This window comes from Xiphophorus maculatus, chromosome 10 (genome assembly GCF_002775205.1).
Source record: "Xiphophorus maculatus strain JP 163 A chromosome 10, X_maculatus-5.0-male, whole genome shotgun sequence".
Lineage (NCBI taxonomy): Eukaryota > Metazoa > Chordata > Actinopteri > Cyprinodontiformes > Poeciliidae > Xiphophorus > Xiphophorus maculatus.
The window spans coordinates 13,347,501-13,364,066 of NC_036452.1; the positions used below are offsets into that span (position 1 = coordinate 13,347,501).

The 16,566-nt window shown below is 37.5% G+C and overlaps 1 protein-coding gene across 6 annotated transcripts in view; it reads left to right on the forward strand.

The window, feature by feature from the left end:
• sdk2 (sidekick cell adhesion molecule 2) overlaps positions 1 to 16,566 on the forward strand; it is a 321,139-nt gene that overhangs the window by 241,010 nt on the left and 63,563 nt on the right. For all 6 annotated transcript variants that reach the window (XM_023341209.1, XM_023341207.1, XM_023341210.1 and 3 more), the window contains exons 5-9: positions 8,811 to 8,944; positions 13,366 to 13,477; positions 13,873 to 14,063; positions 15,511 to 15,594; positions 15,733 to 15,927. In XM_023341209.1, coding sequence (XP_023196977.1) covers positions 8,811 to 8,944; positions 13,366 to 13,477; positions 13,873 to 14,063; positions 15,511 to 15,594; positions 15,733 to 15,927 — 716 coding nt within the window. The remainder of the gene's footprint in view (positions 1 to 8,810; positions 8,945 to 13,365; positions 13,478 to 13,872; positions 14,064 to 15,510; positions 15,595 to 15,732; positions 15,928 to 16,566) is intronic.

Here is a 16,566-nt window from a genome sequence, read left to right on the forward strand (position 1 = left end):
ATTTTTCAGTAGGTTCAGTTCAGAAACAAACTTGGCTCCCTTCTCTCTTGCCCCCAGCCAAACCAGACATCCCACACTCATTTCACTCACAGCTTCTCTGTCACACCTCAGATGTGTTATGTTCCATCTCAGGCATGGACTCCTAAAAGCCTTTGCAGAGAAGCTCTGTGGGATTATGCATTACCTTTTCAACCTTAGCTTAACCCAAGAGAAGGTTTCATAGTTGTGGAACACATTCTGCCTTGTTCAATTAAAAAAGAAAACTCACCCATCAATCGTCGACGACCTTACACTTGCTGCCCTGACATCTCACATTAAGAAGGTTCTGAAGAGTCTGCTGTTGGCCCACCCGAGTGCTTATCACCGTGGAGTTGGAGTTGAAGACATTTGCTTCAACAAACCTACTGTCATCTGAACAAAGCAGGCAGCACTGTGAGGATCACGGTCTTTGATTTATCCAGTGATTTTCACACATATCAGCCTGATTTACTTTGTCAAAAAAAAACTCCAGGAGACACAATTGGAGGCCTTAACCATCACCTGGAACAGTGACTACCTGACAAATGGATCACAGTTTGTGAGACTGAAGGGTTTGTGTCTAACCAGGTGATCAAGAGCACAAGAGAACCACAGGGAACTCTCTTTCAACATTTATCTTCATTCTGCACATTTCAGACTACCAGCACAAGTCAGAGTCCTGTCGTCTGCAGAAATACACAGATGATTCAGTCGTCACGTGTATCAGAGATGGACAAGAAGCTGCGTACAGAGAGCTGTTGGATGGCTTTGTGTCATGATGTGAAAATAATCATCTTATCTTAAATTTGAGTGAAACTCTGGAGATTAAAGAGGGATTAATAAGTATTTTATGAATTTAAATATGAATAATTTTCCTATAATTCTATGTGAAGTTTAGTATCTCAATTGTTGTCAAGGAAATTAGGAGTAAGCCCATCTAACTGAAAATTATGGTTTGCAGAGTGCAAAAGCACTTGAACTGTGTTTTACAATCTAACTCTGATTTAAACTCTCCACAGTTTTATTCCCGGCCAAACTGGTATGCTCTTTGGTCTCTTTGGCGCTGCTTGTCCACTAATATTTTCCAACAAACCTCCGGCTCCTAATTTATTATTTATATAGTATGTAATTTATAATTACATACTTCAGCACTCTCTTCGGTAATTAGGTAAGTTCCAAAGGTAGCTGGCTTCACTTTCATTAGAACTATAAACACAACTGATCACAAATTCATGCCATACATTTCAGAATTTTCTGTAAAAAAGAAAAAAAAAATTAAGACCATCTTTTTGTCATTTCACTGTGCAATTGTGCACTACATTCTAACAATGTATAATGCAGTTGAAGTATGACAAAATAAAAATAAAACAATCACAGGGCAGTAATAGTTTTGCAAAGCCCTGCAAGACACTGCAAATGTATTTTGTACAAAAGAGGACTTACATTAAATTAAAGTATTTTATACTTTAAATTTATATATAAATTTCACAGTACAATTGTTAATTTAATTGTCTTCAAGGTTACAAAATAAAAACAACCCAATATATGTCACCTTTAGTATTTTTGGTGTACTATTTCTTCTTATATTAATAGTTGATTAGTCAGGTTGAATATTTTGAATTTATTTTATCTCAAAACAAATTTCCATGTGTTTTATTTTCATCTGTGGCACAGCAGCATTAAAACAATAATTTACAAGATTAATTGCCATCATAGATTAATCTGTTGATTTTCTATTTTGACCTTCTGCTGTTTTGTTGGTAATTGGCTAACCAGCTGTATATAATTAAAGGTAATTGTTTTTAGTAATATCAAACAGCAGGTGCTACCGAAATGAAAAAAAAACACACACACACACAATCTTACAGAGAATAATAACAAAGTTTGATGAATCAAGAATACAAAAGTCTATTCATACACGTTTGGTCTGTAAATGACATATTGGTGCTCAAAGTATCTGTTTTACTGCTAATTAGATAATTAGTCAGTGTTTTTCTGCTTCACAGTCTGGACAAGAAAATATTTTGTCCAGGCTTGTCTTTGGATAAACATTTTTAAAAAAACATCATCTCCTCCACCCACATGCTTCTGGAGTTATCTGCCCTTGAGTGTGGAAACGTATGTAATTCTGTTGTGACAAATGTGTAGGAACCCTACAAACACAAAACATCACTGAAGCAAAGACAAAATTGTCAGACAAATCTGTAGCTTGTGCCTCAGGTAAAAAACTGAGTGGCTGTTTTCATTAGAAGCACTTGTTTTCCCCTCTCACTTTTCCATCTCTAGGAGCTGGAGCGGGGATTGTTTTTTTTTTTTTTCAGAAGTTGTCTATAGAACAGTGGGGCATACAGCCTGTTGCTCTTGCTACACCTTTCTTTCGCTGTCATCTGTCCACTATCCGTAGTTTGACTCACAACTTAGCCAGTGATGTGAGCCGCTTGATTCTGTTGACCTTTTGTCTCTCTCTCTTGCTCTATCACTTTCAAGGGAGACCCTCAACCAACTGGTGCTATTTGTCTACATGTAATGGTGATCCAGGGAAGGGGAGCGGGGTTAGACCTCCTCACACCGTGACAGATACCAAAACACTCCAGTTTGGTGTGTCTGCAGGCAGGCGTGTGTGCGTGTGTGTGTGTGTGTGTGCTAAAGCTGGGCCCGCTCTAGACTAGATTAACAGAACATGGTAGGCACACAGCTGACAAATTCTGGTTGAAACAGATTGGAAGATAAAAAGAGTCCATGGATGATTTGTTTTTTTTAATTAAAGAGAGCGGTCTGGATCATTGTTAATTTAATTTAATTTCGAGGAGATTCAATTTATTTGTAATAATTGAAATTAGAGACGGGAAGCGGCTTGTAAGAAATAAAACATTTAAACCCCTGTCTCTCCATCTCAATCAAAAACACATCCTCCACATCATTATTGATGAAAGTGCCAATGAAAGATAAAGCTAGAAGTCAATCAAAATCACCCTTGATGGTCGACATAAGTAATTTCATCCACAAGACATTAATTGCATTCGAGACTAACTATGCTTGTTGCTGTATTAAAGCAGCAGAGTTGTTTCTGAACTACAGTCCAGCTTGGCGTCTTCTCAAGTGCATCACAGTTCTTTTTGGAGCATAGTAATGGAAAAGGAAATTGTGTTAAAGTGAAAACAAGAGTATTGTGAAATCAAACATAAAAAACAAGAAATAAAAAAAAATGAACTAGACGTAGACCGAGGCATGTTCGCACATATCTGATTTGTCCAAATTTCCCTGCTCTGCGGCTTGATAAATCCCTGCACCGTGCCGGATGCGTGGTAAGCTATCGTTACAGACGTGCCTCAGACAGCTGCTCACAACACCACTGGGAGACGGGGAGTTGAATAAGGATGACTGGAATGCATTCAGACAGTGAATGAGAGATAAAGAAGAACAACATCAACTGCAGGAAGCTTGTGGGGGAAAAAAATAACAATTTCATTACTTTCTGAAACTGAACTCTTATCTTCCTCTTCCTGCTTCCTTGAGACACTCGTAAAGCCATTCAGCATAATTGGCTTACTTTTATTTTCTTCCAGCGTCATGTGGTCTTTGATCCCCGAGGCCCGGCAAGCTCTGGGAGCAGTTACATCTGCTGAACAAGCTGCGTAACAAAGTTGTGTTTGACCCCCACTGCATCAGCACTGATTACAGGCTGAGGGAGAGATGCTCTGCAGGGGAGCATATTAAAATCAACCAGCAAGGAGAAAAAAGTGCCTCTTGCTTCGAACAAGTGATAAAATCTGAATTTACTGTGTATAATATGGGTAAAAACTAAACTTGGCTGGCACTTTGAAAAGCTATTTGGGTTTTATATGGTCTTTGGGGGGAAATGAAACAAATAACGGGAGTATCAGAGGTCAGAATGTGAATGTTACTGTGTATCAGACAGTAAGCAGTCGATGAATGGATGTAAGTGAAAAATAGTTTTACTTTAACAAAAAAATTTTTTCAATTTCTTTTTCTTTTTTTTTGAAACAGTGTTTTAGATAAATTTCTAATTGTGACTTTAAATTAATTAATTAATTGCCAAAAACAATCAACAGCAACTCAAGACGTAAACAGCTCATGAGAAGAGATGAGGAACCCCAATTTTTGTTTTCTTAAACATTAAAGATGTGAAAAAAGTATTTAATCTTTATGACTTAATCCAGTCCAGCTTTCAATTGTCCATAAACACCTTTCATCAAAATCTCAACGTCCAGTAAAGACCAACATGCATTTACATTTATGTGTTGTTGGAGCAGGTTGTAAGTGGAGCTTCAAATTACAAAAATGAATAAGCAAAATAAGAAACATTGTCACACAGACCATCTGAAGTGTATTTAAAACTTTAAAGTAAAACAGAGTTCATCAGCTAAAAATTTGAGAGCATACTCCTATGAAGTGGAAAATGCATAAATAAGGCTAATTTTAATTTGAATATTCTGGCAGGCATTCACACTGACACCCTTGGTGACGAAGGGAAAAATGCTTTCTGTCTTTCGAAGTGCCAGAGGCTTCTGATAGTGATCCATTTCTACTACACTGAAAAAATAACTCTTTGGATGAACATAAATAAATCATGGAACGGATTTCCACCTGATTACTTTGCTTTATTTCAGCACCATGTAATTCTGTTACTCCTATTTTAAGCAAATGTGTTAGGTCAACTTAATTTATTAAGGTTATTCCAATGTAAAGCAATTGTGTTGGCTCAACTTAATATATTATGGTTATTCTAATTCACATAAAATGAGTTGGCTCAACTTAATTTATTATGCTTATTCCAATTTAAAGCAAATATGTTTGCTCAATTTAATTTATTAAGGTTGATTCAACTCATTTACTATAGTTGGACCCAATGTAATTTAAAAGAGCCAGCCCAACTAATTTGCAATGCTTTGGACCAAATAATTTACTTTACTAAGATTAATACAAATTTAGTTGAAACAAACTTTTCTTTTTTCCATTTATTTTATCTGAAGAGTTTTTGCGGCGCTAGTGGCTCGTATTTTTTTGAGACAGTAGGCAGACAGGAAAGAGGGCGGCAATGCGGCCGGGAGTCGAACCAGCGACGTCCGTGTCGAGGACTAAGGCCTCCAAATGTGGGGCGTGCTAACCCCTTGCGCCACCACAGCATGTCCGAGAAACCAACTTATGTTACACTGGTACCTTCACACTACATAATTAACTTGATCCAACTCATGAAAATTAAGTTAGCTCAACAAATATGCTTCATGCTGAAAAAAAGCTATTTAATCGTGTGGAAATCCTTTCCATGATTTAATTACGTGAATTCAAAGACATTTTTTTAAGTTACATTACATTAAGTGTTTTAAGAGAGGACTGGGTGAAAAGGTAGAAAGAACACTCAACAATTAGAAAAGGTACAACAGAACTGTATTTTCGAAACACAGCCACATTACTGTATTTTCATGTTGTAGTTTTTATAGCCATTTGTTCCACTGCAGTTCTTAAATGCCAATAGTGCCCTGCAGAGAAAAACAAATATCTATAGTTTAATGTGAAACTAAAACCACTTTGAGGTTTTCCCAGGCGCGAAACAGTTATGTAGCGTGATCTTCCATAATCTCGCATGATCCCCTGATCTCACTCGTCGTCTTCAGCACAAGATCAGTCTGACTATAATGAATCATGTTATCTCAACATGATTAAATTTCATAAACATTAAGTTGTTGAATTTCTTGTTTATCCAACATGATTTTATTACGTTTTCGTTTCAAACTTAAAATTATTGTGTTAAAAGTACATGATATTCTTTTGTTAATGTAATAACCCCCAAAGTTCATTTTTTTCAGCGCAAGATGAATCTGACTAAATTGAATTACTTTATCTCAATTGAATACATTTTATTCAAGTTGAGACAATAAATGATTGTCTCGCGTGGTCTCGTGTGATATTCCGTGATTTCCCATGATCTCGCGTGCTATCCCGTGATCTCACTCATCATCTTCAGTACAAGATCAGTCTGACTATAATGAATCATGTTATCTCAACATGATTACCGGTAAATTTCATAAACGTTAAGTTGTTGAATTTCTTGTTTATCCAACATGATTGTATCACGTTTTTGTTTGAAACATGAAATTATTTAGTTAAAAGTACATGATAGGGGGTTATCACATTAACAAAAGAATAAGTTCATTTTTTTTCAGTGTAGCAGTAAAAATGAGACATTTTACATGTTAGAAGATCCAGTAAGGGTTGGGACAAAAGTCTCGAGTAGCGGCTCCATAGAAATCTGACCTGTGCTGCATTGAAGTTGAGTTGAAGAATCCAATGGAATGTCTGTTAGATCTGTCCTCAAATTAGGACCCTCACTGACACTGACTGGAGCCCAATACCATCAGCATCTGCAAGAAAATGTTTGGAAGAGACTTTTACTTCCAGGCCACAAAGTTGTCTCGTTAGACTAACAAGACAATATTTCATTGGACAATACTGATACTTCCAAATGCTACTGTCACGAAAGGGAGATGCTGCTGTGATCACATTGCAGTTCATGTCACACTTCTGACAAAGGAGTTTTTCCAAACAAATGTCTTTCTTCTTCTCTTCTACATTCTACATGTTCAAAATTATAATCCCATCGTGTGTCGTTCATTTCACACACCACTTGGATTCAGTTGAGGAAATATAATGAAAAGTTGGATTTCTAAAGATACAATTACATTGCGTCAGCCCGTCACTGTAATTCAGCATTCAGTTACGACTTTATTTAAAAACTTCAGCTTTGTTAAAAAAATAATACATATTTAATAGATACAGAGAACAAATGATTCATCATCTAATCTATGGCTACCAACAAATATTTATATTTATATTTTTTTAGGGTGCAGCATAAGGAGTTAGGCCTGGACTGCATAGCTATTTTAGAACATCCCTGAGACGTCACCAGCAATTCAGTCACTGCTTTGGAGACTTCCTGTGTTTCCTTCATCCCTGAAGGGATCCATAATTCATACACGTGTGTCCAGGATGTCACCGCTCCAGCGAACTGGCATAAAATATTTACCGCATATCATGAGCTGCAGCCATTGAAGTTTGCGTGCCCCTTTGGAAAGAGTATTTAGAGTCTCAGCATGTGAAGCGAATCCCAAATGAGCTTAGTCACTGGGGTCGCTTCTGACATATTTGGGAATCATTCGGTCTGAAGATGGATCTTAGGCTGTAAACGCTGACAGCTCAGGTAGTCTGTGGTGTTATAGGGTGCAGTGTTTCTGTACATACTACATGGATCATACATTTTCTGCTGTGTTAATTCTATAAGACAGCCTTGATATTTCAGTGTACAAATTTTGAAGGGTAAACTCGAACTCATCAGTCAGTTACTTTTGACTTTACTTTTGAAATAAATTTTTTATCAAATTTGAAAAACTACACCCCTGATCAAACAAATTGAACCTTTTCTCAGTATCATATTGTTTATTGGAGACACATAAACAAATTGTATTTCAATAGACTATGAATAGTTTGCTGAAAATGAATTCAAGTTCCAGTTGTAATTTAAATTACATTAAAATATTATAAATTGTTAAGCCCAGAAATATGGTGTGCAAAGTTAAGATGAAACAGTGTAGAAAGGTTAATTTCATCCAGCACTCGCTCTCCAGGGCTGTCACTAAGCAGGAAAGGGAAACGGGAATCCTTTTTCACATTCTGTTATTTTTAAAGAAGTTTGAGGTCTTTAAGTTCCAGAATGACATTATTATTTCTTCATTGCTTAAAATGTGTAGAGCTTCGGATTGTACTTTCAGTGATTAACGTACCTTGGTAGCAGTTTTAAAACAGCTCTGAAAAGATGTACATCCTCTTTTTGCTCATACGTAGCATATTCTTCTTTCAACAAAATGTAAAGGACTAAGCGCCATGTCCTTTCACTGCATTTGGACCCCTAATTATCATATTCATGTTTCCTTATTCTCAAAGTCTTTTGGTTTTAGAATTTTGTAATTATTTGGTATGTGTTAAGTCAGTGATTAGTAAAAATATAAACAGAAGCAAAGAGAAATTCAAAAAAGGAACATTAGATAAGAGAGAGAAAGAGAAGAAGTAAGGAGGCGAGCTGAAACATGGCATGATACTGTGCAAAACAGGTCCAGATGAAAAGAGTATTGACTGCAAACTTTGCGTGACTATAGAAAATCACGAAATAGGAAGAAGGATTTCATTGCTACTAGATGGTACAGTCAGAGTCAAAGGCAGCGCATGAAAAAGTCAAACAAACTTGCTGTTAGGATCTATAAGACTTACTGGTTAAAAATGAATCTGTGTTTATTTATTTAGACTTTCAGCACCTGGTAGAGAAGATGTTATTGTCTCCAAAAGTGGCTAGCTGCCAGGGTTCAGGTCGCAGAAAGTGGCGAGGTACAAACATCCAATTAATTGCTCTAGCTTATTTTGCGAGGACATCATATTTGAGTAAGGAGAGGATGTCGATATTTCTCCTATGCTCGTTCAGCACTTACACATTGTTTACACATTGCAAATCAATCGACTTAACACTGCTTGAACAGTGTAATTAAATGGTAAAATGTTTGATGTTCCTTTCAGCAGCGGGATCAACTGTGGACCCAATAAACTTCAAACATACTTAGTCTTAATTGGACAATGCAGCCTCTGAAAATCCCAGCTGCATATTCTTTTGAAGAAACTTTTGTTGGAACTCAGATCTTGGCTGAGCTTTAACTTTAACAATGTGTGTCGTTTTTTAAATTTTATTTTGTTTGTACTGAGTCCACAATGTTTTATCCCCTTTTTAGTGCAATTACTTTGGACAACACACTGGTTATCCTGTCTTCGGTGGCACCAGATGCTGGGCGCTACTATGTGCAAGCAGTTAACGACATAAACGGAGAAAACAAGACCAGCCAACCTATCACCCTAACAGTTGAGAGTAAGTAACATTTATATACATACTTCAGTTTCATGCAAAAGTATACTGTGCACCAAATAGGAATTATTTAGGCCAGTGGTTCCCAATAAAATCCCCTGTTACTAAGTGTCATTTTGCCTTTTGGTAAATATATAAAATATAGTCAAATTGAAATCTTTTGTATATACACTTTTACATAAAACTTATGTTTACTTTGTTGCTATTTTCTCTGAAACATGACAAGTCCAATCAGAACGAAACCAGGTCAGGATTTGAACCCAGGACCTTCTTGATGCAAGCCAACAGTTTTTACCACTGTTTTCACCATGCAGCCCAGTTAGAAATGGTTTAATTACAGTCAAAAATCAGACCTTACTAAAAAAAATATGCCTTCATATGTTGTACAAAATATTTCATACCTGATCACAAAGCTCAGTGTTTGTAGTCAAGTTTTGCCTACTTGCACTTAAGAATAAAAAATACTGTTGCAATATTGCATAAACACTAAACACACAAAGCAGAAGAGGTTATTTCCCTAAGTGCCAAGTAGTTAAAATTCAGCAACATTTTCAGCTTCCACAACAAAAAAATTCAAGACTCACAAATCGAACCCAGTCAGCCGGCCTGAGCTGAGCAGAGAGAAATGAAAGAGAAAATCTAACAGACAGCATCGTATGACATGGTAGACTAGAGTTCATTATGAAAGTGAATGAGGAGGGTGAGGGTAAGATAATATAGCTGACAACATGAGGGAGCAGAAATAGCCTGTGGCTCATGTTGAGAAAAGTGGCAGAGTTGATTATACAAGAGCTAGAACACACACATGCAAAACCACACACAACGCGAATTATATGGCGAAGTAAGCGGGTGGTGGGGGAGCTCAGCTTTTCAGGTCTGATGGAAATGTGACATGCATTGGTTCGAGCATTTACCATATGTTTCACATATGTACGCATCCGCATGTACAGGCTGCTGGAGGAGCTTGAGAGTTCTTGCAGTTTACAACACACGGACCTGTTTCTATCAGCATCTGAAGTGTCCAGATTTATATTTCAATGACTTTGTGCATGTTTTGCAACAAAAAAACTTTGTGGTCTTTGAATTTCTCCTGCTTCCCTTTGGCTTTACTATCTTTCAGATCATTCATTCAATCAGCAATATACATTTTATATTGCCTTGCAATCAACTCAGAGGTAGTGACAGAGATTGCCATAGTGAAATTGACGTTGGTTTGAGCATAAGGGAAATGCTCAAACCAATTCATGGGAAGTCTCCATCAAACCTGCAACACCCCCCTAAGATACCTCCACTCTCCCCCTTTGTTTTGCCATACAATTCAAGCAAAATTAGTGTGACATATTATAATGCAGCCCTTCAAAAAGTCTGTTTTTCTTCCATTTCATTGACAGTCTTTAAAACAAAAACTGAAAAGATTCAGAAGGTACATTTTAATGTGCTCATACTATCAATCTCCCCCACAAGCCTTACAGCTTTTTAACTTATGGCTTGGTCATTTTTTTCCCACACAAAAGGTTAAATCTAATTTTCAGCCTCAATTTTATTTTTACAAACAGCCTTCCAGGTTGACTGTGAATTGGGGTTTGTGACTCTGCTTCAAGCAAAGGAACTCAGAAAACTTGTCTTGTTCAAGTGATGGCAGAAAAGATTGTGAGATTACTAAACAGAAGAGAGGTTTGTCTGGAGAAATAAGGGCGCTCGGTCCAATCTGTTGAAATTGAAAAGAAGAGTTTAACCACATACAATGATATCTGCCCTGATTGTTTTCCAATCATCACCTACAGTTCTGAGATATGAATCCTAACTAAAACATTGAAATTAGTGACTGAAGTGTAGCTTTAGAGGTAGGCTAAGAAACTACATCAAGCTCAAAATGGAGCTGCTGCTCCCCTTCATCAAAACTACTAAACATATGTAGTTGAGGCATTGGATCAGGACCTCTGGACATCTCAGAGTAACAGTGAGAAATTACTGGAAGGCCTATAAAAACCTTCTGGCATGGAACATTCTGCAATGCCCCTACTATGAGTGGTAAAATGTTGCTGGAGAGATTATGCTTTGCTTTGACCTGTTACCTTCCTGACCAGATCTCACAAAACTCAAAGACAAAGGATGGGTGGCAGGAGGCATCCAGTGAGAAGCTTTAACCATCTCAGCAGTTGGGCTTCTCTGAGGTGACCCCTGACCTGCTGAGAGTAGTAGCCCTTTTTCCTAGTTGAGAGCCATTGCCTCAGACCTGTAAGAGCTGACTCTCATCCCAGATGCTTCATACTCAACTCTAAACTGATAAAGTCCAACTTGCACTCAGATCAACCATGAGTTTCTGCTCAGAACTCTAAAAGCATGTCTGTTTCCAAAAAATTCAGGAATAGAAATAAGTTTAAATATATGATGTTGTTGCGATGCAAAGCACTTTGAACTACCTTGTTGCTGAATGTACTATTCAAATAAATGTGATTTGACTTAAGGCACTATCAAAAAACTCATATTTCTATCATTGGTGCTTGTCAAATTTGGCAACCACTTCTTCTAAAACAGATGTTTAGTAGTAGCAACATTCTTCTTGTGATATGTCATTGTACCACAGTTTCTCCAAGACGCAACAAGATTCTTCAGATGTTTTTTTGTTGTTGTTTTTTTGAAGTTGCACTGGTGAATCTGATCAACAGAACAATCTCACAAATTATACTGGTGGAATGTGACTTGCATGAAGTACAAATAGGATCTTTCCTTGAAATGTTTTTTTATGTTGTTGTTGTTTTAACTTGAATTTGACCTCCTCTTTTTCTGCTAGCTGCAATTTCTAATTACATCACAAACTAAAAAAGAAAATATTAAAATGCAGCTTTTTTCAAACATCATTTATTGTACCTGCTTTGTCTGCCTCAGTTGCAGTAATTGTCAGAGAATTTGACAGATGCTATGCACAGCCCAAGCCTGCTGATTAGGTTTGAGGATTATTTGTAAAGCTTTGAAAATTGGAACACCTGATGATGACTGAGAACAATATGTGATCCTGAAAAGCTGAAACCCTGGTCAGGGTTGTCTGACAGCTTAAATCAGAGTGAGAAAGTTAAGCTTTTTAATTTAAGAGTTGAACTTAGAATTGTATACTTTTATTTTTTAAATTAAATATGGTTAAAAACAAAGGAATTGTGAATTCAGAAACTCTGTTTTTTTGTTTTACTTCTCATAGTTACGGAGCTTATCAAAACTGCTGATACATTTCTTTGGGATTTAGTCATATACTATCCCGACACTAAGTTGTGATACTGTAATGTGAAGTGAAAGGAAAAAAACATATGTTTTTTCTTGTTTTTAACTGAAAAAAAGTGACAGCCATTGGCATCCAGCCACCTTTTGCTGGAATTACAGATGCTTTAAGATGAACTTTGATCTCATCTAACCAAAGCTTATCATGATATTATCATTTGGGTTTTTCACTTATTGTTTCAAACATAATTTACATTTCTGAATTCAAAGAACATAAGAAAAGGTCTCAAAATGTGTTTTGCAATATTTTGCTATTTAACAAATATGAATGATTGTACTAATTCTATCAACTTGCAATTTGTCTTAAAGCTCTTCCTACCCCACTGCACTCACACATATCTCAAACTTCCAAAGTAAGAAAATGAACACATTTTAGCTCCTACTTTCAGTTACATAAACATTTTAAAGAGCCAAAAGCCTTGTCGGATTAAGTCTTTCTCAGGTGAATAGCTGTCAGTCATTGGCCTGCTCTGAGGTACGTGTGTTTACGTACATCAAAGCCTGCAAATAAACCCAGGTTGGTATTACTGAGTCATGACATCCCCCGTAGCTACGTCTGACATGTGCCGCCATGAGCTCAGTCCCAGGGCATGACAGGACTGACAGATTGCTATGAGTTTATCACAGACATGACATATTTCAAGCTGCACACACACCCCAACACACACACTCGCACAAGGCTTTACAACGCCATGAGCAGTGTGTAATGCTCCAAACATACCCAAACAAAAGAATAAATGTGTTTTCAGATAGCTTTAAAAACTCAGGTGAAGTTTTTAAAGCTATCGGTAGATAGCATAGACAAGGATCCTCTAAGCCCTTCTGTTTTATGTTGCCTGTATTTTTCATTCTTTTTGGTTTTCCAAAAGATCCCTTGTTATGCACACTCAGTGCACTGTCTCATCCTGTTCGACCCGTCTCTCAGTCATAGCTCATGCTCGGTGTGTTCGCCGGTCAGTTTCAATATTTCACATCAATGGGCACCCGCAGAGAGTGCTGAGTGGAAGCGAGATTTATAGGATATTAAATACAAAATCCTCCAATCGCCTCGTGACACTCCTCCTCCTTTCAGTTCTTTCAATCAATCAGCTTCTTAGAAAGCATCAATGTATTTGTATGCAATTTTTGAGTATCTTTGTTTGTCCATCTAGATATTGGAGGTCCAGCCGATCCCATTGCTCCCACTATCATCATCCCGCCCAAGAACACTAGTGTGGTCACAGGCACATCAGAGGTCACGATGGAGTGTGTGGCCAATGCCAGGTAAAACCCTTCATCTACATTTTTAAGGATTTGTTCCTCCAAAATGAGGGAAATCTGGAGGAACTTCAACAATGTTCACCACTCGCCACAAACCTTTAAATTGTCATTGTTTATTCAGTGTTTTTTTTAAAAAAAAACATCTTAAGTAATTATTGTTTTTAACAAAATCCCCACTGCCTTGTCACCCTTGCTGTTAATACATTGTACAACCTCCATTATGAATAGGACAACACTTGAAGCATGCAGAGAGCTTTTGCTGTTTTAATTTTGTACATTCCTCAAGAGTCGTGCATGGGTCATCTCTTTAGCTTTGGTCTCCTCAAGCTAGGTTTGAATATTGCTTCCCAAGTACAGAGGAGAAATTAGATCTGATGTCTTTTTTTCCCCATCTCTAGGCCTCTTATAAAGCTGAGCATCTCCTGGCGTAAAAACGGTGTGTTGGTGAGCAGCGGTTTGAGTGACTTCAACCGCAGACTCACCATCCTCAGTCCAATGGTGAGTGACGCCGGATTCTACGAATGTGAAACCGTTCTCCGCAGCAGCAGCGTGCCTTCTGTTAGTGCTGGTGCCTACCTTCATGTGTTTGGTAAGGAAATTCATGCAGTCAATTTACTTTCACTTATCGTGAAATGTGTGCTGAAGTACTGTGGTAGTTCTATATCCATTTGTGTTTGCAGGCTGTGTCTTCTAATTGCTTCTCTTAACACCGTGTTTCCACACTGATTCACACCTTTCTTTCTTATGACAAAACTGTTAATAAAAAAATTAAAACATCACACACCGAATACAGACATTTATGATGTGACTAATTGTACCTGTAAGTGTGAAATCAAAAAGATTACATATTTGCTGCTGCCTTTGCACAATAAGTTTTCAGTGTTTTTCCTGAGAGGAACATGTGCCACCCTGTCCAGGATTGTTTGAAGCGCATGAAAAAATTAACACCTTTGATTGCAAGTTTCTGAACCTAATATTCCTTGGTGTAAATTACAATCAGAGTTGCAAGCAGTTTTTCCATTGACTTATGACATGTTTGAAGTTTTATTACATGAGAATTGCAAACATCAGCCTATTATATTGGGATTTTATTATAGACCAAAACAAGGGGAAAAGGAAAATAGTCATTAAAATTGTGCCATTGGTGCTTTGCATTTGTTTTAGCAGGGAGGCTAAAACGTATATTTTATGTCAGAATTAAGGGGACTTCATGCAAATTCATTCTAGTATTTTCCTTTTTTTAACCATTTAATATATTCAATAAATGTATTATTGAATTTTAATTAGATTTTTATATATGTAGTTTTGATTTGTGTGCTGCTGCTAGTCTTGCTCAGCCACTGTGTTCTGTTGGTCAGTTACATAAAATCCCAACAAAAACATTGAGGTGTATGGTTGTGATGTGGCAAAATGTGAAAAAGTTGAAGGTGTATTGAATATATTTGCAAGTACCATATGCATGTAGCGGCGCTACAGGAATAATCATTGCATTTTGGCTTAAAGAAAGGATGTGGCCGAAATTTGATGCAAATCTCTCTTGTCGCACTTGGTTACACGGAAAACAGCTTGACTGTGAGCTCATGAGGCAGTAACAGAAAAAACATTATTGATTTAAATAGGAGGGAAGCTAATGGTTGCCCTCAAGAAACAGTTTAATAGCATTGCTTGAGTCACTTTGATTCCATCCCACTGAAACACTTTGATGTTTTCAAGCTATGAGGTGGAGTGAACTTTTACCTTAATACTGCTGACTTTGACACCTGTCTTGCTTTCGCAGCTCATTTTTAAGGAGAAGCCTGAATTTGTGGTGGATTTTTTTTTTTTTTTTTCTGTTTAAGCTTTATGATCCAACAGCTGGACAGTTTTGATGTAGTATTGCATCTCACTTTCTCTGTTACTCATTCTTTTATGATCACATCAAATTATAATTCTGTAACATATTTTCTGAGCTGTGGTAATGATGTTTTTTTAGTGTGTTCATTTTTCCTTATTTTTTCCTCTTTTTTTTCTTTTTTTTTGTGCTTTTGATCTGTCAGAGCCGCCACAGTTTATCAAGGAACCAGAGAAACACATCACGGCTGAGATGGAGAAGGTGGTGGACATTCCCTGTCAAGCAAGGGGTGAGTATGGCTTTATTCTATCTGACAAATCCTTTCAGAGTGGACCTGTTTAACAGTTTCTGAATTTAAATGAAGTCATACTGAAAGGGCGGCTGTAACCCGCTGTCTGTAATCCAAATCCTTGTCGACTCTCTGCAGGAGTTCCCCAGCCAGAAATCGTCTGGTACAAGGATGCCCTTCCCATCGATCCAGTGAAGACGCCGAGGTACAGAGTCCTGGTGGGGGGGAGCCTGCAGGTCAACGGTCTGCTGCCTGATGACACCGGCATGTTTCAGTGCTTTGCCAGGAACTCGGCAGGAGAAGTTCAGACAAACACCTACCTGGCTGTTACCAGTGAGTGGCCTGGGAGCTCTTCATCAAATTGCTTCCTGGAATAATTACTGGTCTTAAAAAAGTAATAAGCTAGTTTGATAAAACTCATATTTATTTATTTATTTACGTTGTATATATTTAAAGTTTAAATCTCCATCTAGCTCCCTTAAGCCCTTTGTCAGATTCAGGGATGATGATGAGGTGTAATTGTGTTACAAAAAGTAGAAATGCGATCAAATCTTAAAATAAGGAGAAAAGGGGCATGCCGTGGTGGCGTAGGGGATAGCGCGACCCATGTTTGGATGCCTTGAGTGCTCAACGCGGCCGACGCGGGTTCGACTCCCAGACCCAACAATATTTGCCACATGTCTTCCCCCCTTTCCTGTCAGCCTACTTTCATATAAAGGACACTAAAGCCCACAAAAGACCCCTTGGAGGGGTAAAAAATAAATAAATAAAAATAAGGAGGAAAGTGGGGCTAAATGAATCCTTTATATGCATTTCTGCTATGTTTTATAAATATATGGCAGCCAATAAAATAAGGTAGATATGCACCTGTAGTTCATCCATTCATCCATTCTTGTCATTTTTGTGGCTCTTTTGCTCTATGTTGGAAAATCATTAGCATGCTAAACACTTTAAAGCACACTGACAAACATT